At 49.2% G+C, this 22,557-nt stretch overlaps 1 protein-coding gene across 3 annotated transcripts in view; it reads right to left on the bottom strand.

Moving 5' to 3' along the window:
* The window catches only part of SNTG2 (syntrophin gamma 2), a 322,790-nt gene that overhangs the window by 118,351 nt on the left and 181,882 nt on the right, over positions 1-22,557 (bottom strand). For all 3 annotated transcript variants that reach the window (XM_085847014.1, XM_085847013.1, XM_085847016.1), the window contains exons 12-14: positions 19,068-19,106; positions 6,259-6,375; positions 4,852-4,923 (exon numbers count right to left, since the gene is read on the bottom strand). In XM_085847014.1, the coding sequence (XP_085703140.1) occupies positions 4,852-4,923; positions 6,259-6,375; positions 19,068-19,106 (228 nt within the window). The remainder of the gene's footprint in view (positions 1-4,851; positions 4,924-6,258; positions 6,376-19,067; positions 19,107-22,557) is intronic.

Below are 22,557 nucleotides of genomic sequence, written 5' to 3'. Positions count from 1 at the left end.
GTTCAGGCCCTACTCGCCTGCGTGTGGCCCGGCGTTGTCGTGTGGTCCCTCAAGCAGTGACACACTCGCTGAAAATGTGCAATTTTATTTTGACATTTCCCCTTTTTGTGTGATCTTCTTTCATTTTTCGGCCCATCTGACATGGATAGATACATATAAAAAAAATTACGCATTTCACTTTTAAAAGTTTCTTCAACCATTTCATTGGAGTGCTTGTTTGGAGTGCTCTTCAAGCTTTGATCTCGATAAGCTTCCATGGCGATACCATGTCACGGTTCTCCATGAGGCCTTTTTCGAAGTTAGGAAGGCAAAAGAAATTAGATGATTACAATGAGTTAAAAAAATGTCGTCAGTTGTGACAAAGCAATGAATTGCCACATCACCGCAGGATAGCCGAGAGGTACGCTCGCTCGCTCTTAGCTGTCTCGCCTGAATTTGAATCCCGACCCAGCTATGAACTGTCATCCTGGTGTTTCACAGGCAGGATGATTCATCAACATGTGCAGCGTCTCTCGGATGGACATTAAACTGGACGGCACATCTGCCAAAATACACACTCCCCCCTTCCCTCCCTTCTCATTTTCCCCATCCCCTCTCCCTCTCCCACCCCTCTCACACCATTCTTCCTCTCTCTCTATCTCTCTCTCTCTCTCTTCTCTCTCTCTCTGTCATCCCTCTCCTCTGCCCCCTTTCCACCCCACCCCTCTCCCTCCTACCCCCTCTCCCTCTCTCTCTCTTTCTGACCCCTCCCCTCTCCCCTTCTTGTCTCTCCCCTTTCTCTCTCACCTCTCCCACCCATCCCCACTTACACTTTTCACCCACTCTTCCCAATCTGTTTTGAAGACTATTAAGGACTAACAGTTGAGTTTTTAATTTAAACCACTTTCCCAGTGTGTAGCATGTACAAATCAGATTTGGAGTGAGCCAGCCCGAGGGGTGCAAAGGTTGCTGCATGTGTGAGCATACATGCATGCAGGCAAGCTTTTGCCAGGTAGATAGTGTATATTTTAAATGCTCCCACACAATTTTATATAGAACCACACAGATAAAAAGAAAATGTTACTGTTTGGGCACATTTTATCGCTCTTCGCTTCCCCTCCCGTCACGCTGCCTTCCCTTTCGCGCCCCTCATGCCAACTTCCCTTCACCTCATGCTGCCTTCCCTTCCCTTCCCTCCACACTGCCTTCCCCTCCCCTCATGCTGCCTTTACTTTCCCTCCCCTCACACTGCCTTCCCTTCCCCTCATGCTGACTTCCATTTACATCATACTGCCTTCCCTCCCCCTCCCCTAACACTTACCTCCTCCCAAACCCTCCTCCCCAGTTCTCCCTTCACCCATCCTCTCCCCCTTCCTCCTCACTCCCACCCCCTCCCAGAGTGTATAGTGATGTTTAGTGAGGCGTCGCTCTCCCCTCCCTCCCCTTTCTCGCTCTTCCCCGCTTCCTCACCCCTCCTAGCTCTCTCGCCCACACCCCCCTTTCACTCCCACACCACTCCTCTCTCCCCTCACTAACGTTCTCTCTTCCTCCCCTCCCTCCCCTCTCCCTTCGCTCCCTTCCTCCTCCCTCCATTCCCTCCCTCCCGCCTCTCTCCCTTCCCTCCCTCCCTCCTCTCTCCCTTCCTCCATCATCTCTTCCTTCCCTCCCTCTTCCTTCTCCCCCTTAATACCCCCATCAGCGAAGCAACAGGCTGTATTTGCTAATATATATTGACTCCAACCATGCTCTTCTAGCCGAACAAATCTGCATAGCACAACCATGAAAGGCTACACAAGGTAAGCCCTCTGCTGTTTCAAACCCTTCCCAGAGTGTATGTGTGTATATATATATATATATATATATATATATATATATATATATATATATATATATATATATATATATATATATATATATATATATATATATATATATATATATATATATATATATTCTTCTTCTTCTTCTTTCGGCTGCTCCCGTTAGGGATCGCCACAGCGGATCATCCGTATGATCCGCATAGTTATTTGGCACATCTTTTACGCCGGATGCCCTTCCTGACGCAACCCTGGTCGCCTCTTACGACACAGGGATATGGTACACCTATTTTAACCGGGGTATACACCGGCCCAGTACACTGGTATGCATTTCGCCGACCTCGGAAGGATGACTGGCTGAGTCAACCCCCTGGTGTATTAATTCAGTGGCCCAACGGGGCTTGAACTCAGGACCTTTTGGATCCCAAGCCGCTGCCCTAACCACTGCGCCAACACCAGGCTATATATATATATATATATATATATATATATATATATATATATATATATATATATATATATATATATATATATATATATATATATATATATATATATATATTGTTGCGGTTGTGGAAATTCGCAAACCACCATTCAGGTCCCGTAGGTGAGATATCTCTGTAAGTACATGTGTACTTAGCCCCAAACCTGTTGTTTAGAGGGAATTAATGTGATTCATTCGGGCTGCGACGCTTTTAGATAGCCGTTTTTCTGTTCTATCTTTATTTTGAACCAACCATGCTCCACCATCACACAACAACAACAACGCCAACAGCCACGATCTTTACCTTCACAACTCGCTCCCGCAAACATCGCATCACCGCGATTCCAAACGGCGCCTTGGCCATAAACCACCACCATAAACCCTCCACCACCTTCACCTCTCTCCTTCTGCGGCCATTCCCGCACCACCTGTGAGCACCGAGCGTCGGGCTGTCCTGGGATCGTACAAGACACGCGCCGAGCCGCGAGTGCAAAATGCGGCCTTTCCGAGGAGAATTCGGATCAGGAATGCTACACGCCCACTTCTGATCCGTCCAATCAGCAAGCGCGGGGCGGTTTGGCCCCGCCTCCAGGTGCGTCAGTGTAGAATCGAGATATGCAAATTCTAGGATCAGGGGAGATTCACGCCCCTTTTTCTCCGTCCAATGGGCGAGCGTGGCTCCGCCCCCGAGCTCGTTCTGATCCGGAAATTTGCATATGGGTTCTCCTGCCGGCCTATAAAGCGCCGAGGGCAAGGCAAATCTGGGCAGAGTCGGTTTGGGGAGAGTCGGCCTTGGAAGAGCGGAGAGTGGCAGAAGAGCGGAGAGAGTTTTGGGCAGAGGCAGTTTGGAGCGCGGAATGGAGTCGGGAGGCAAGGGCGTCCCGGTGGTTTTCGACAGTCGGCTGAGGAGAATTGGGGGAAGAGACCGAGGAGCTCGGGTCCCAGGCAAGGAATTCGGCGACGAGGTCGCGGTGGAATCGCTCGTCACGGGACCCAAGCAAGCCAGCTATACGCTTTCCCCAGAGCATCAACAATCCCCCCCTTTTCCCCCGCGCTGAGATAGTGCGAAAAGGGGGCCCCGTTCCCACCCCACTCCAAGCAGTGCCAATGAAACCCGTGAAGGAGCATGAAGTCGGGGCACCGCCGCGCTGCCACATTTGCGGCTCATCACAAAGACAAGGGTAGGACCCACCCGGTCTCGCGGACCTGACCACTGTTTCAGGTCCCGCGCAAATATTGGCCCACAGGCCCCGTCTGCCCCCTTGCCTTTGAGGGTGGCCTTTTCTTTTGCTTTTGAGTAAATGTGTTGTTGGCGCCGTCTGTAAAGTAAAACTGTTTAAGTGTTGCCGTGTGCTCGCGTAGTCGGTAGTATCTCTGCATCATTGTTTCTTTTGTAGCATTTGATATATGTGCATTCTGTTTGGCTGTATATGTGTGCTTTCCGTGTGCCGCGGAATAAATGTGCATCATGTTGAACTGTTTTCCCGTTTCGCTTCGTCTTTTCTTTAATTGAATCTCCATCTTGCTTCACGTAAAGGGTTGGTAGTGGGCTTAATACGCCCGATAATTAATCGGAACCGTCGAGGCCGACGATAACACCACTTGGTTATCCCGATAGTACGGAACGGATTGCTTAAGCGGCCCATGTCCGGAGTCGACCTGCGGCGAGGTGCGATCGCCTGGTCTACCCTCCGTGTGGGTACTTAGGTAGGTCGAGTTTGGCGAACAACCCTATCCCACGCAGGGGGCCGATTGGCACGATCGTGGTGAGGCCGAAAGGCCCACCCGTGCCTAGCTCCCGTCGTCAGTCCGAGAGGGTCATGACAGAATTGTCCGTCCGGTGGGCGACGTGCCGCGATTCGAGTTATGTGGCCGTTCGCACGCCGGCGGGCGCGAATTCGCAACAATATATATATATATATATATATATATATATATATATATATATATATATATATATATATATATATATATATATATATATATATATATATATATATATATATATATATATATACACATTGACATGAGTGGGAGAAATTAAACTAATAAGAGGAAGAGACGAGAAGGTAATGGGGGAATGAAAGGATGGAAAGAAATGGGTATATGATATGCAAAGAGGGGGGAAGAGGGAGAAATTCTGCCAGTTGCACAAGGATTATGCAACTCATCATCAAATTGATCACAAGATATAGCATTTATACTTACAGCACATACCGTATAACAAAACATGAATTCACTTGAGTAAATTTGGATGAAATTGGGTGTATTTTCTATCACTAGTTCGTGCACTACTGAGGAAAAAGAACATTCTAGTGCCCTGTAAATAACACAGTGGAAGGGAGCAAAACAGCATGGAATGGGTATGCGATAAAAACAATTTAGAATTGAGTTTACTAAGGTAGATTGAAGTGTAATGAATTATACATAAGCTGATGGACTATTGAAAAAGTGACATTTTCACGAAATACATGGAATATCATAAGATAGCGTCAGCCCAATTTCATTGTACGTGGAGTATCAAACAGGGTGCATTGGGAGGTTGAACAAGATGTGGACATTCTGGCTCACCTTGAGAGGTCTGCAGAACACTTCATAAACAAGATAACCACTCTCCGCCTTGCCCCAATCTCTCGTGCTCACCTGGTCAAGCCAAGTTATGGGGAGTTTCTCAGAAAAAAGAAGCCTTTGTAAAAATCAAGACTGTGCTCATTTCCCCCATTTACTGCACCCATATTTCTTCGCAGCACTCAAAACATGCTTCCCTTAGTTTTTCTTTTCTGTATCACCTGCTTCGGCAGTACTTCCTTTTATCCCAATAATGATCCAAACAGGAAATGTCAAAGGCCTTCAAAAGTCTTGGTTAACTGGTATACACGTTTCTTGCAATAATGCATTTCTATATATATTATGACCCACAAACATAATGCATTTCTATACATGTACACCCAGAGTTAGAGGCATGTACTGAATTCAAACACAATTCGTGAGTTGTTGCACCTATATAAGCATTTTCTAAAAACATAGCGTGAAACAAAACAAGATATCGCAACAGTCCCCTCTTTTGACGATGCTTCAGAATTTATTTTGTGCCGATTTTGGTGACAGTGTAACAATTTCTTCTCCATCGTGGCTTCCTTGCTGCCTCACATACAGTAAGGTGTGGATATTACACGAGTACAAGAGCCTGAAATTACCTCCTTTGAAAAGACATCTGAGTTGTGGAAGAGTGCAGTAATAGTGAAGTGCGTAAGCAGAGCTCCATAATCCATTGCTTTCCTCGCACAATGATCGCCCAAACCGCACGTAGTTTCACTAGAAGGGCAGCGTGCCACGGTAAAGGGGAAAATTAACAAGGACGGGTTTTTTCGAGAAAGGAAGACAGACAGGAGTTAATAGAAAAGATATGGAAGACAGACAATAGAGGTGGAGGGGTGCATAAGTCCAGAAGGATCTTTTAAAATATCGTCATCCCTCTCCCCTCCAACCTTCAAAACGATGTCTATAGTAATGCTTATCACATTACTTATATCATATTACGTCATATCATCTTTAGTCTTGATTTATTGTTGTAAATCTTGCCTTAATGACCAAAAATGTGAAAAACTTTAGGATATAGTTTAGATGGTTTAGAAGGACATGAATGGCATAATAATTATGGAGCTCTGCTCATATGCACGTTGCCAGCTATGCAGTGCATAACAAGGTGTCCTTAATTGTACAAGCCACCTGTCTTTTACTGGCACTTTATGTCAAAACACATCAGCTGGGCGCCACAAAGGAGGATTGTACTTAAGGATAACAAAACATACAAAGTCAAATTTTCAATTCTGACTTTGTCGTGATTAGACAAATAAAGCAATCCTGGCGAAAACCATTAGTGTCTCATATCCCAATGTCAAGAAGGAAAGCAGAGGTGACAGTGATGTTCCAGAGAAACAAGAAAAAAAGTGTATAAAAGTGAAACAAAATACTTACAGGGGGACAGGAGAAAATCATCACATGGTCGCCGCGCAGTGCAAGGAACCTGTTCCGGTAACTGATCCAAGCCTCAGGTTCTGGAAGTCTCTCGTGGACCCAGCCCATGTGCACTATCTGTGGACATGAACACAATCATGCACACAAACACAGAATTACACACATAGGGGCATGTGTATGTATATGTGCACAAGTGCTGTTTATTTTATTCATTCATACATGTACACATCATATAACAAACACGTGAGAGTCCATACAACACACACACACACACACACACACACACACACACACACACACACACACACACACACACACACACACACACACACACACACACACACACTTATTAGTCTCAATTTTTGTTCTACTTCCAGACAGACGTAATTTGAGGCATTTAAAATGAAAGAGAAACCTTTTAAGACAATGTTTTCCAACATAGATATATAGACATATACATACATATATATATATATATATTGTTGCGGTTTTCGCGCCCGCCGGCGTGCGACGGCCACGTAACTCGAATCGCGGCACGTCGCCCACCGGACGGACAATCCAGTCGTGACCCTCTCGGACTAACGCCGGGAACCAGTCACGGGTGGACCTTTCGGTCTCACCGCGATCGAGCCAATCAGCCCCCGCGTGGGATAGGGTTGCTCGCCAAATTCGAACTACCTAAGTACCCACGCGGAGGGTAGACCGGGCGATCGCACCTCGCCGCAGGTCGACTTCGGACACGGGCCCACTTAGCGACCCGTTCCGTACTATCAGGAATAACCGGCGGTGTTATCGTCGACCTCGACGGTTCGATTAATTATCGGGCGTATTCAGCCCACTACCAACCCCTTTACGTGAAGCAAGATGAGGGTTCAATGGGGGAAAGAACGAAGCGAGCGGGAAACAGTTCAACAATAAAGCACATTTATTCGCGGCACACGGGAAAGCACACAAATACAATTCCACCAAATGCACACAAAAAAGAAAACACAATTCCATTTACACAAAAAGCAAACATAAAAGTGAAAACACAGTGCAGAGCTAATACCGACTACCGAGCACACGGCAACACTTATACAATTCTACTTCACAGACGGCGCCGACAACACATACCCAAAACCAAGGAAAAGAAATACCCTCAAGAATGAGGTAGGCCTGGGGCCGAGACCTGGTCGGGCCTACCCGTCTGGTGATGAGACGCGGAGCGGCGATGGCCCCGCAACCCGCGGGCCTCGTGGACAGTGCCTGGCAGGGGGTGGGAGCAGGGGCCCCCTTGGTCGCACTATCTCAGCGCGGGGGAAACAGGAGGAGGGGTTGCTGATGCTCGGGGTATAGAGGATCTTTATTATGTGCGCGACGGCGTCTCCACCTCGGCCAGGTCGCGCTGCCGGCCTCCCCAGGGGTGCAGCTCCCTGCACGACGCGAGCACCCCTCGTCCGCCCTCGCCGCCTCTCCACAGCTCGTCCCCTCCGTTCCGACTTCAACGCACACGACGAGCAGCTCCACCGCCCGCGAAGTCTTGACTCTCTGTTCCGACTCCTTCGCCTCGTTCCGACCTTTACTACTCCTTTGACTGACGAACACCGTCCTTTTATCCCCCCCGTAACCGCCTTTGACCCCCTCCCTTTGACCTTTCACCTCGCTCCCCATTGGCCCGACAAAAAGTGGGCGTGAAGGCTTTTGATCCACAAATTTGCATATATCGATCGCCCTGGGGGCGGGGCCAGTCGCCCCTCGCTCACCGATTGGACGGCAAAAAGTGGGCGTGTGTCGTTCGATCCGTTTTTGAAGCAGAAAATCCGTGATTTTGTACACGCTGTTCAACGTGCGCCCTACACGAGTCCAGCATCGGTGCCCATGAGTGGCGCGAGATGACGATGCGATGGTGGCGAGTTGTGACGGTAAGGTCATGGCGGTTGTGGTGAAGCGGCGTTGTGGTTGTGATGGTGGCGATTGGTCCCAAAATAAAGATAGTAAAGAAAAACGGCTATCCCTGAAGAGTCGCAGCACGTATAAATGACATGTATTCCCACTAGACAACGGGTTCGGGCCTAACCACACATGTACTTACCGAGATACCTCACCTAAGGGACCTGAATGGTGGTTTGCGAATCTGGTAGCCACAACACTACCCCTTCCCTTTTACAGACTCGTCCCGAGTCGTCAAATTTTCGTGTGCCATCATGTGTAGTTTTCCCCTAGTGCATTTTACGTACGGATCCCTGAGTGCGACGTTCGTGGTATTCGTGTCCCCAAAATAAATAACCTGAGGGCTGCGTAACTACCTAAACAAACTCACTCACACGGCCCACCTAAATAAAATTGCCGGCGCAAAGACAAACATGCCGGGGGCGCACTCATATTTACAGTACATCTTAACCTTAACTTACAAATTTTACACTAAACCATGGCCCAGGATCATCGAACTCTGCAAAAAGAAAGCAGTTCGCAGGGAGCCAGGCTGCCCACATGCAGTCTCTGACTCAAACAATGCAGGTGACGGAACGTGGCTGGCTGCTCACACGCAGTCCAAGGCCTTCCCTTTTTAACTGAACGCAGTGAACCACAACGGTGCATGGGCTGCACAACGCAGTCTCCGTGCCAGCTCAAGTGGCACACGCAATGAGCACAACGAATGGATGCATGAACGCAAACACGGTGCACGGGCCGCCACTGCAGGCCCGTGTTGTAGCTGCCAACAGGGCAGTTCTTGCAGCTTGCAAACTGTTGCTTTTACGATCCTGGCGCACATGGCAATGAACAGGGGGGGGGGGGCAAAGCAAAAATTGAACGGGGCTGGTGAACATGGGCAGTGGGCATGGCATGGCAAAGGTGAGCAGGCAATCACAGCCCGCAGAAGAAGGCCGCTGCAGGCAACCACAGCCAGCAGATGAACTGGCCGGCACAGGCCTTGAAGTAACACAGCCAGCAGATGAAGCTGGCCAGCTTTTGCCGTCAGTGGAAGTTGGTGGAGGGAGTGCGGTGGTGCTGGCCACTTGGAAGGCGGGCTCGGACCTACCTACCCGTCTCCCTCCCAACCTATCGCCTTTGCCTGTCACTGTACATACCCACTCCCTTAATTTGTCAAACCCCAATTTAGCCCCAACTTAATTTTTTTTTTTTTTTTTTGTTTTACTTCCCCACTATAAATCGTCCCCTAACCCCCTTTATCGTCTTTGTTCGGCTAACCTATCCTGTCACCTAGCCTACTCCCAACCCCTACGTTCCCTTCCCGGAGGGGAATAAGGGAGAGCTAGCGTCCTGTGTCGAGGCCCAACGAAGCCTCAGAATGGCCTCCCCAGAGTTCGGCGATCTAACCCAAAGTGGGTCCAGCGGCCCACAACGAGAGCAAGGGGATGGATGGTGCGGAGGGGTACATCTCCTAATGTACCCTAACCATTTAACTGTTAAACTACCCCGGGGCTTTCAACAAGCGCCTCTCGCTTAAACTATTGGTTCTAACAACCCAGATTCCCGTCGCCTGTGTTGGTGTCCTCACAATTTCGGGCCTCGCCCCCCAATTTTCTCTCCGTGCCCTCACACGGTCTCCTGGCTGGAACAACGTGGCTCCCTTTGGCAGGCACGACCCTCTGCCGATTCTCCCGCTATGGCACCCCCGGGCACTACACTGCCTCCGAGCCTACCAGCTCCCTAACACCGGGGGAGTGCCCCATGGCACCTCCCCTGAAACGCACACGTGGCAGGCCGGCCTCCCGGGCCCCTTTCCGAGGGTCACCCGTGCCCACAACACTGCCCACGCGGCTAATGGCGCCCCGGGCCCCGCACCAAGCAGGCGCACCCGTGCCCACTACTCTATCCCGGCCCCCCATGGGCCCCGCAGCCTACCGCGGCCGACTAGCCTGGTGCCCGGGGTACCCACTCAGCGATACTCACCTTTCGCAGCCACGCTCCCCAAGCCCGTCAACAGGGCTCCTGCACCCTCCAAATGGGTCTCGAGCCTGCTTTCCCACCAACAACAAAGCGACCTCCATTTTTCAATTTGACTAACCCAGCTAACTCACTCTACACTGACCCCGGGGTCCCTTGGCGGGAGTCACTCCTCCCCCAATCACTCATCGCACCATGCATTCCCCATTCACTCCATTCACACAGACCCGCTGGCCTCACTCACTCATCATGTACTCGCCTCACAACTCTTCAATACACACACCGCTGAACTCTGCCATCCTTCTAACTACATCCCCTAACTAACTCGTGCTCCCACGTCGTCCCTTAAACTAGTAGCACGTTCCTTTTAACACTACGTAGCTAAGCTACGTCCCCTCTACACATCCAAAGTCTGTCTCTGTCTCCAAATCAATCATTTTATTTTATTTCCCAACCTAAATCTGGCTACAATCCCTCTAACTAATCCATTCCACGGACTCCATGAGGACTTACCCCTGCCCCATGAAGTCGGTCTAACTAAGCTAACCCTTCCCCCTAACTAGTTTCCATCCTGTGCCCAGGATAAGGGGGTCTTCCACCCCTTTCCCAGGAATCCTGTACACCCGAAAGTGAGGCTTGCTTTTCTTTTTTTTTTTTTCATGCGCATCACCAGCGCGGCAACTCGCGCTCGCGCACTTTACACCTGCCCGTGACGTCATGCAGCTGCACGTGTTCCTCGTCCCTCCTTGGACGGTACCATCGGCCGGGATACCCCTCCTGCCGGATTCCAACCACACGTGCAGCCATGACGTCACCGTGCGCATAAAAAAAAACACAAGCCACACGTCTCGAGGGGTTCCCCACGCGAACACATGTGCTTTTCCCGTTGGAGCTTAACACACACGATCGCGTGGAGAACCCGTCCGGTCCAAATCCGTTTACCTGCCTAAACTTTGTCCGTCCGCGGGATCGGCAAATCCACCGCTGGCGTTTCCGGACCGGGACTTCACTCTCGCAAGCGAGCACGTGGTGGCCTCGTGCGTTGCACAGCACGAACCGCGTGCTCACTGCTGGGTGAACCCGGCACGGTCCTCGAAACAACTACAGCCGCTACTCGGCTTTCTCTCCTCTGTCGCCGTCGTCGCCATTCGACCCACGCACACCTGCGTGTGTTACGCCTTACAAAGTCCACTCCATCACATTCACACCGGGAGACGCGGCTGCGTGCTCCCGCATGCTAACCGACATCTCCCCTCACATACCGCTCTCTCACACACACGGTCTCCCTGGCACACAGCGACCTTGCACACGGCCGTTCACTCACGCGTGCCTCACTACTCACACAAACCATACTACTCACACGTGGTGCTCTATTCACTCGCGCGGGGGGCACTCACCCGCGGTGCCTCACCCACACACGCGAGGGCACTCAACCGCTGTGCCTCATCCACACACCGTGCCTCACTCATACACGCGGGGGCACTCACCCGCGGTACCTCACTCATACACACGGCGACACTCACACACGCGGTCTCTTCCACACAACGTCCCTCACTCATACACGCGGGGGCACTCAACCGCGGTGCCTCATCCACACACCGTGCCTCACTCATACACGCGGGGGCACTTAACCGCGGTGCCTCATCCACACACGCGGGGGCACTCACCCGCGGTTCCTCACTCATACTGGCCGTTTCACTCACACACACGGCCTCTTCCACACACGGTGCCTCATCCACACACGGTCCCTCATCCAAACACGGCGTGCTGGGAAGCACGTACTCCGGCACCATCGCCACCACACCACTCACACACAGGGTCGCTTCCACACACGGGGACGCACTCACACCTTGCACCACACACACAGGGACAACCACACTGGGGATTTGTGTCCCCACAAGGGTCTCCGGGGCCTCTATACCCCCCAAGCTCTCCGTGCACCTGTCCACAGCACTCCTCTCAACCTCGCAAATCACGACCGAACTCACCTGGTCGTGACTCGCCTCAAGGGGGCAGACTCCCTCCCCTCGTTCCTGGAGGAGGCCATCCAGGTGCTCGCACTGGGTCCCTGCACGGTCCGCGAGCTCACCCCCATTATCCTCCACTACCTCCGTGTGTGTGTGCGCGTCACTTACCCCGTCTTCATCGTGTTTATTGGTCTCTGCTTCTTTCTGGCGTCTTTCCCTTATCTTTATGTAGGTCAACCTTGCTTTCTCTTTAAGTCGCTCCCGTCCTTCCCTGTTTTTCACTCCTTGCTCTTTCACGATCTCCGCGTACCTCATCCTTGCTCTTCGTATTAATTGTTCTTTTCTCTCCCTCGCAATTACTTTCACCTCGTCTCTTGTCTCCCGAATTACTTTTTCCTTACCCGCCTCCACCGTGGGCCTGTCAGCCGTTGCACCCCCTTCCAGCTCGTTCGTTCCGACACGTGGAGTCGCCATTCCGAGTTCCCTGCTAACGGCCTTCATGCCCGCCTGCAGGCATCGGCCCATGTTCTGCGTCTCACCCCGCAGCTTTTTCGTTTCTTCCCTCATTTGCTGTGTACTCGCATCAATCTTTTCGTTCATGCTTTTTATTTCTGCATTCATTTGTGCCAGCATGGTGAACAGCTGGGCCATGTCGGATGCACTCAAGTGAGCCGTTTCGGCAGGGGTTGGGGAAGGGTCTTGGTGGAGAGGAGGGGGGGGGGAGGTGTCATACACTGCGGCCGCTGCCGCACCTATTTCGGGCTCTGGGTTCAGTTGGGCGAGTCCGTGTTCCTGCACAATCAACATTTCCTGCTCGGGGATTCCATCCTGGACCATGGACTCTACATTATTACACATATACATTTCTAATACCCCCGGCTCCCGCTCGCCTTGAGACGCCATCTTGCTTCTCGTGAAGGGTTAATTTGCTCGCTCGTAATTTGGAGGGAATCGGGGGTCGCTTCTCTCACCCCTGGACCGATTCCCGTGAATTTAGCCGGAGACAGGAGAGCCCGTTTTCGTGTTCTCCGATACCAGTGCCGAGAGGAGGGCGATGAATTTGTATCCCACTCCTGACACCAGTGTTGCGGTTTTCGCGCCCGCCGGCGTGCGACGGCCACGTAACTCGAATCGCGGCACGTCGCCCACCGGACGGACAATCCAGTCGTGACCCTCTCGGACTAACGCCGGGAACCAGTCACGGGTGGACCTTTCGGTCTCACCGCGATCGAGCCAATCAGCCCCCGCGTGGATAGGGTTGCTCGCCAGAATTCGGAACTACCTAAGTACCCACGCCGGAGGGTGCAGACGGGCGATCGCACCTCGCCGCAGGTCGACTTCGGACACGGGCCATAAGCGACCCGTTCCGTACTATCAGAATAACCGGCGGTGTTATCGTCGACCTCGACGGTTCGATTAATTATCGGGCGTATTCAGCCCACTACCAACCCTTTACGTGAAGCAAGATGAGGGTTCAATGGGGGAAAAGGCAGAAGCGAAAGCGGGGAAACAGTTCAACAATAAAGCACATTTATTCGCGGCACACGGGAAAGCACACAAATACAATTCCACCAAATGCACACAAAAAAGAAAACACAATTCCATTTACACAAAAGCAAACATAAAAGTGAAAACACAGTGCAGAGCTAATACCGACTACCGAGCACACGGCAACACTTATACAATTCTACTTCACAGACGGGCGCCGACAACACATACCCAAAACCAAGGAAAAGAAATACCCTCAAGAATGAGGTAGGCCTGGGGCCGAGACCTGGTCGGGCCTACCCGTCTGGTGATGAGACGCGGAGCGCGATGGCCCCGCAACCCGCGGGCCTCGTGGACAGTGCCTGGCAGGGGGTGGGAACGGGGCCCCTTGGTCGCACTATCTCAGCGCGGGGGGAAACAGGAGGGGTTGCTGATGCTCGGGGTATAGAGGATCTTTATTATGTGCGCGACGAGCGTCTCCACCTCGGCCAGGTCGCGCTGCCGGCCTCCCAGGGGTGCAGCTCCTGCACGGACGCGAGCACCCCTCGTCCGCCCTCGCCGCCTTTCCACACCTCCGTCCCCTCCGTTCCGACTTCAACGCACACGACGAGCAGCTCCACCGCCGGCGAAGTCTTGACTCTCTGTTCCGACTCCTTCGCCTCGTTCCGACCTTTACTACTCCTTTGACTGACGAACACCGTCCTTTATCCCCCGTAACTTCGCCTTTGACCCCCTCCCTTTGACCTTTCACCTCGCTCCCCATTGGCCCGACAAAAAGTGGGCGTGAAGGCTTTTTGTTCCACAAATTTGCATATATCGATCGCCCTGGGGCAGGGCCAGTCGCCCCTCGCTCACCGATTGGACGGCAAAAAGTGGGCGTGTGTCGTTTTCGATCCGTTTTTGAAGCAGAAAATCCGTGATTTTGTACACGCTGTTCAACGTGCGCCCTACACGAGTCCAGCATCGGTGCCCATGAGTGGCGCGAGATGACGGCGATGCGATGGTGGCGAGTTGTGACGGTAAAGGTCATGGCGGTTGTGGTGAAGCGGCGTTGTGGTTGTGATGGTGGCGATTGGTCCAAAATAAAGATAGTAAAAGAAAAACGGCTATCCTGAAGAGTCGCAGCACGTATAAATGACATGTATTCCCACTAGACAACGGGTTCGGGCCTAACCACACATGTACTTACCGAGATACCTCACCTAAGGGACCTGAATGGTGGTTTGCGAATCTGGTAACCACAACAATATATATATATATATATATATATATATATATATATATATATATATATATATATATATATATATATATATATATATATATATATATATATATATTCAGCCCTCTGTGCTTGTTGGAGTCTTCAGCTGCCATTTTGTTCGGCCGATTTAAACATGCCTCGATTTGGAAACATGATCTACTCTCATGGACTAATTCCAGTACATAATCAAAATATTATGTCAGATTTGCGAATTGGACCTGGTGAACAAAATAATTTTCGAAATCTGGAGTGAAATCCGAAAATTTTAACAAATTAGCGATTTATATAACTTAGTGTATATAACCGGGCGTAGTGGCGTGCGCCTGTAATCCGGCTACTCGGAGGCTTGGGTTGGAGGATCGCTTGAGGACGGGGGCTCTGCACTGGGCAGGGTGCAGAGCAGCCTGGAATCATGGCGAAACCCAAATCCTGATCCCTGTGTCGTAAGAGGCGACCAGGGTTGCGTCAGGAAGGGCATCCGGCGTAAAACCTGTGCCAAATCAGTATGCGGATCATAACGGATGATCCGCTGTGGCGACCCCTAATGGGAGCAGCCGAAAGATGAACAACAACATAACTTAGTGTATATATTTCAGGAAAGCATTAAACTTCACTTTTTGTACTGTTCGGACGATTATATTGAGTGAAGAACAAATCTGGGAATGTACAGAAAATGTAAATTCATCGAATGAAACACCGAGCTTCATAACCTGCTTTTGCAATCCATGAGGGCACAGTCCATAGGGCTCCTATTTTTCGGAAATTCCACACGCAGTTTGCTGTTTCCATCTTGGATGATTTGCTGACACAAAACATTACAAAAGTGTGGGGCGGACGGACTATGACGAGGAATGTATGGAGAGGGGGGACTGTGGGGAGAAACGTGTGTGTGTGTGTGTGTGTGTGTGTGTGTGTGTGTGTGTGTGTGTGTGTGTGTGTGTGTGTGTGTGTGTGTGTGTGTGTGTGTGTGTGTGTGTGTGTGTGTGTGTGGGGGGGACCTTGGGGAGGAATGTGGGGAAGAATGTGTTGGGGGGAGGACTGCATGCAGATGAGGCAGGGCTTTAACAAACAGCATTAGTTTTGATTTTTAAATGTTACTGCCTGGTTTTATATAGAACGCGGGGGTTTAGAAAGAAAACGCTGCTGTTTGGATATGTTTAATCGCCTCGGTAATGCCCTGGTATGCTGCCTTCCCATTCCCTCCCCTCCTCTCGTGCCGCCTTCCCATTCCTTCCCCTCTCCTTGTGCCACCTTCCCATTCTCTCCCTTCTCCTCGTGCCGCCTTCCCATTCCCTTCCTTCCCCTCGCGCTACCTTCCCATTCCCTCCCCTCGTGCCACCTTTCCATTCCCTCACGCTGCCTTCCCATTTCCTTCCCCTCTCCTTGGGCCCACCTTCCCATTCACTCCCTTCTCCTAGTGCCGCCTTCCCATTCTCTCCCCTCCCCTCGCACCGCCTTCCAATGCCCTCCCCTCCCGCGCCTTCCCATTATCCCCTCCCCTCGCACCGCCTTCTCACCCCCTCATGCCACCTTTTCCCCCCATCGTGCTGCCTTTCCCCCCCACTCACGCTGCCTTCTCCCTCCCCTCGCGCCGCCTTCTCCACTCCCTCGCGCCGCCTTCTCCACTCCCTCGCGCCGCCTTCTCCACTCCCTCACGCCACCTTCTTCCCCCCACTCACGCCGCCTTCTCCCCCTCCCCCTCACGCCGCCTTCTCCCCACCCCCCACCCCGCCTTCGTGCCGCCGTCTCACCCCTCGTACCACCTTCCCTTCCCTTCTATCACACTATCCTCCTTCGCCATACAACTCTCTGGAGGAAAGAGTGTCAAGGAATGTGCCAATTCGCCAAATAAAAGCTTCTTTTTTATTATTATTATTTTCCTTTGCAGTCGGAACTGCTGCTTGGATCAATTCAGTTTTCATAAAGCAAGGAATCGCCAGATCATGGCAGGATAGTCGAGAAGTACACATACTCATTCTTAGCTGTTTCTCCTGGGTTTGTATCCAGACTCAGGAATAAACTGTCATCCTGGTGTTTCACAGGCAGGGTGATTCATCAATGTGTGTGCCATCTCTCGGATGGACGTTCATCTGGGCGTCACATCTGCTGGAATCGCCCTCCTCCTCTCCCTCCCTTCCCCCTCCCTTCACTCCCTCTCTCACCCTTCTGCCCCTCTCACCCCTTTCCCACCCCTTCTTCCTCTCTCTCTCCCACCCCTATCCCTCTCTCCCCCCCTCTCGCACCCATCTCGCTCTCCCTATCTCCCTCACCTCTCTCCTCTCTCCTCTCTCCCCCCGTAATATTCCCGTCAGCGAAAAGACGGTTGTATTTGCTGGAATATCTGTGTGTATACATATATATATATATATATATATATATATATATATATATATATATATATATATATCTTCTTCTTCTTTCGGCTGCTCCCGTTAGGGGTCGCCACAGCGGATCATCCGTATGATCCGCATAGAGATTTGGCACATGTTTTACGCCGGATGCCCTTCCTAACGCAACCCTGGTCGCCTCTTACAACACAGGGATATGGTACACCTATTTTAACCGGGGTATACACCGGCCCAGTATACTGGTACTCATTTCGCCGACCTCGAAAGGATGACAGGCTGAGTCAACCCCCTGGTGTATTAATTCAGTGGCCCAACGGGGCTTGAACTCAGGACCTTTTGGATCCCAAGCCGCTGCCCTAACCACTGCACCAACACCAGGCTTGTATATATATATATATATATATATATATATATATATATATATATATATATATATATATATATTTATTTATTTATTTATTGTATGGCCAGATAGCTTTGAGGTATACACACTTGCCTTTTGAGCCGTCAAGGCTCGGTTTTCATCATTACAGTTATAAACTGTCATCCTTGTGTCTCGCATGCAGGGAAGTTTATCAGTGCATGTGCTGTCTATTTGAAAGTCGCTAAGCGGGAAGACCCATCTGCCAGTGCTGGTCATTGGTGGATATTATAAATCATACAATGTAGTTTGTGAAGATTGGGCGAGTTATCACCTGCACCCTGGCCAATTTCCAAATTTCTGCATCCTTCAGCCAACAATCATTTAACAGAACATTGATCTGTCCAAGACTGGTCCTCATGGTAAAAATCGTTTCTCAACTTGAGAATATCCCAGAGCTCGCTCTGTCAAGAGTATGGGCCTCAAGGTCTGCTTCTCAATTATTACAGCTGGTTTGTTGCTCTGTAGGTTTATTCTGCCTTTCTTCAGGTCATGCTTCACCCACCCTCTCTTTCCTCCACCACAGCTCCAGGCTCTGCAAATCACCACTTATTCCAGAAAAATACCCTCAGTTACCCTTTGCAAGTCCCACCTTGATGCTGACCTCCATCCGTTTCTTCTATGAGCCTTGATCTTTGTATGAATATTTTTTTCCTTCATCGCATTTCTCTCTCATCTCTGGAACTGACTCCCTGCTTCTGTTCTCATGCTCTTTCCTCCAGTCCTTAAAGACCGCTGCCTTTTGCTATCCCTTGGGGTCTCTTATTTATACCTCTGAAGTTTGCGACATTCACTTATGCCAAACCTTGTTCCTCCCTGCCAATCTCCTAAACCCCCCATGGAATGTTTGTGCATTCTCGTCCATCTGTTCACCTCCACAATTGTCAGGCAGATTGTTAACCCAACATGCGCTCTGTTTTTCGTGAGTCTCAACATCTATGAAGAATAAAAAGGTGACACATTGACAGAATTTCTAAATATGAGTAATAACATTTCTCTGTTGGTCTAATTGGCACACATCCCCCCCCCCCACCCTCATCCACAACCGTGATCTTCGTATCCTCATTAACCCTCCTAAAACTCTTTCTGGGTTCCCAAGATTTCCCCTTCCACTTGTGTGATTGAGAGTCTGCAGCTGTATCCATTCTGTTCACCTCTCCCCAACCTATCGTGTCCTCTCCTTCTTCTCATTCTTCTCATTCTTCGCCATGTCTGTTATTCCTCCAAGTCTCCCTCTATTTTGTCCCTCCATCCCACTGTTTTTATCCCACCCCCTTTTTAGACTGTTTGTTTCCTTCTTGTAAGTCCTGGTCGATTCCATGTGCTAGCTTCTTCATGAGCCTCGACTGTGTATACAAAAATAAATCCCAAAACATTGAAACAAAGGCCTGCAATAACAACAGTTGTACAAACCAGGAAATCGCAGCACAAACCTGATCATGTGCAGGGGCATACTTGTTCACCATTCTCATCTGTGAAACAAGGATAATGGATATTAAAAGCATTGGTGTATTCAATTATTCCTGCAAAGAACATTAACGAGATGAGCAGAAAAGAAAATGTCCGAACATATATGGCGAACTTTGGCCATACAATCCACATTCAAACCAATTATCATCTGTAGCCGTATAAGTCTTTTCTGAACATACATTATCCAGTGTGATCATATCAAACTATTAGTCAGACTTTGTTTCCGATTCAAATGATTTCACTGAACATTTAATCCCATTTTATATTATTTATGCTTGTATAAGGCCATGGACCTCATTAATCATCATGCAAAACTCTAAGCTTGTTGCATGTAGAATGAAAACCTGAAAAGAAACAGACGAGGAGGATGGGAGTGGAGATGGACAAAGGTCATAAGGGAGCAAAGTTTAAAAAAATAAAAATTTCCAACACTAAGTCCTTTCTGTTAATGTCACATGAGTGGGCTGGCAGGGTAGCTTGGATGTGTGTGCACTCGCCTTTGTCCCGTCTCAATCAATGGATGGAATCAATGGACAATTGATTGAGGTATGGTAACCACAATGGGAAACTTGGCCGTTAACCCTTCGTTGGAGCAAAATCGGGTTGCCCAGCACAGTTAAATGCACATTTGAGCTATCTAATCTGGCTTTGAATCTCGACCCAGCTCTTTTGTCGATTTTGACATGCCGTCCTGGTGTTTCACAGGCTGGTGAGGTATCAATGTGTGCAACATTCCTCAGATGGACGTTAAACTGAGTGTCCCATCTGCTAGCATTATCCTGTGGTGTCCTCAGCGAAGAGTAGGCGTGTTATTGCCAACACCCTGAACAAATCACAAATTCCTGAATCATTTAGTCGAGTATCCTGTGACGGAGTGGTGATCCATCCGGGTGATTCCTGACTTGTGAACACTGATTCTCTGTCAGGAGTAATAAGCCTCCTCTCTAACAATGATAACCAACAGCTTTTTTTGTCTATTTTGATATTTTATAACTTTCACTCAGAACATACTAATCAAATCATGTTTGTTGTAATACTATATACATATATATGAAAATACATATATATTTATATATATATAAAAATACAGATAGATATATATATATATATATATATATATATATATATATATATATATATATATATATATATATATATATATATATATATACATCTATATATATACATATATATATATATATATATATATATATGTTTTTAAATACACTACCGGTCAAAAGTTTGAGAACACACCTATTTTTCCAGTTTTTACTGAAATTTAAGCAGTTCAAGTTCCGTGAATAACCAGAAATGGTACAAAACCAAGCGGTAAACTGCCAGAGGTGAAAAAAAAAGTTTGGGTTCCCAAAAACTGAAAAATAATGTAAATTTCAGAGTTGTTAAAAAAGGCCATTTTCAGGGAACAAGTAATGCGTTTGCAACTGCAGCTGTTCTGCAGCAATGGAAGTAAATTAAGCCTTGAAAGTTGATGTAAACAATTTCTACAGGTGTCCCAACTTTTGTTGATTAGTTACAAATCCTCTGTCTATAAAAGCAGTGTTGGAACAGACTGTGTTGCTACACCCTCTGAAGCATTATTTGGACAATATTGCACTGCAGGAAGTAGGGCATCGCTATCATAATGGCGAGAAAAAGATAATTAACAAAGGAAGACAGACAGACCATTATAACCCTTAAAAGTGTAGGTCTTTCCTTTAGAGAAATTGCAAAGGAGCCAAGGTGTCAGTGAGTACAGTAAGCCTGGTGTTGGCTTGGGATCCTAGGGTCCTGAGCTGAAGCCCCATTGGTCACTGAATTAAAAATACCCAGGAGGTTGACTCAGCCTGTCATCCTTCCGAGGTCGGCAAAATGAGCACCAGTGTACTGGTAAGGGGGACACTGCATCAGCGGCATAGCCGCGTCCCAACCAATGATGCAACCAATGATGCAACCTGCACTCGATAGAGAGAGAGTGAGTACAGTTTCCCACACCAGGAAAAGGCACTTGGAAACTGGAGGAAACTCTGACAGGAAGAGGTCTGGCAGATCCAAAGCCACAACACAATTAGAAGACAAGTGTCTGAGAGTCAACAGCTTGCGTGATTGGCGGCTCACAGGGCAGCAGCTTCATGCACAGCTTTACACTGGTCGAAGTATGGAAGTCTCAGTTTCAACTGTGAAGAGAAGACTTCCAGCTGCAGGTTTGACAGGTCGAGTGGCAGTAAGAAAGCCATTGCTAAGATGGCAAAATAATAAAAAGAGGCTTGGCTGGGCCATGAAGCACCGCCAGTGGACTACTGAAAACTGGAAGAAGGTCTTATGGACCGATGAATCAAAATTTGAAATCTTCGGTTCATCACGCAGGGATTTTGTAAGCCGTCGAGAAGGAGAAAGGATGGTTCCTCAGTGTGTGACACTAACTGTCAAACATGGAGAAGGAAGCGTGATGATCTGGGGCTCTTTTGCTGGATTCAGAGTCGGCGACTTGCACAGAGTGACTGGCACTCTGAACCAAAAGGGCTACCACAGCATTTTGCAGTGCCATGCAATACCCTCTGGTCTACACCTAGTTGGTCAGGGGTTAATCTTACAGGAAGATAACGACCCAAATCATACCTCCAGGCTATGTCAGAACTACCTCAGAAGAAAAGAACAAGACGGTAGGCCTCAAATCATGGAATGGCCAGCACAGTCTCCAGACTCCATTCCCTCCCCTCTGTTCACAGTTGAGACATGTGGGTGGGTCTTTCCTTATATCTGTATGTATATATCTACATATAGAAATTATATTTAGATATGTATATATATATATATATATATATATATATATATATATATATATATATATATATATTTAGATATACTAGTGCAGGCCCGTAGGTGCGTGCCAGTATGTGCAGCTTCGTTCCTTCGCTCTCGTAAACGACGACTGGATTGGGGCATTGTTTCAATTAGATCGGACCAACCGTATCATAAATGGCCATAACTTGGGAAACACCTGGGAAACGCACTCAGGTCCCCAGCGTCAATTGTGACGTCATATCAAATGAAGAAAAAGAAGAATTGTGACGCCCCCTCTCTCTCACCACCCTATCTTGCCCCCCCTCTCTCCCCCCTCTCTCGCCCCCTCTCTCCCCCTCGTCTCGCCCCTCCTCTCTCGCCCATCTCTCTCGCCCCCACTCTCACCCCTCCCCCTCTCACACCCCCTCTCCCGTCCCCCTCTCTCGCTCGCTCCTCTCTCCCCCTCTCTTGAATGACGTGAGAGGTGACGTGATGCCGCTCTCTCTCACCCCCTCTGTCTCACACCCCTCTCTTGCCCCCCTCTCTCCCCCCTCTCTCGCCCTCCTCTCTCCCCCCTCTTTCGCCCCTCCTCTCTCGCCCCTCTCTCTGTAAATGTATTCACAAATGTCTACCAAGCACAACAATTAATTCAAACCTTGGGAAAAAAACAAC

The sequence above is a fragment of the Eptatretus burgeri genome, chromosome 11 (genome assembly GCF_056783735.1).
Source record: "Eptatretus burgeri isolate ZD-2024b chromosome 11, Ebu_testis_v1, whole genome shotgun sequence".
Classification (NCBI taxonomy): domain Eukaryota; kingdom Metazoa; phylum Chordata; class Myxini; order Myxiniformes; family Myxinidae; genus Eptatretus; species Eptatretus burgeri.
Note: the sequence above shows the minus strand (reverse complement) of the source record. Positions and strands in the feature narration are given on the sequence as shown.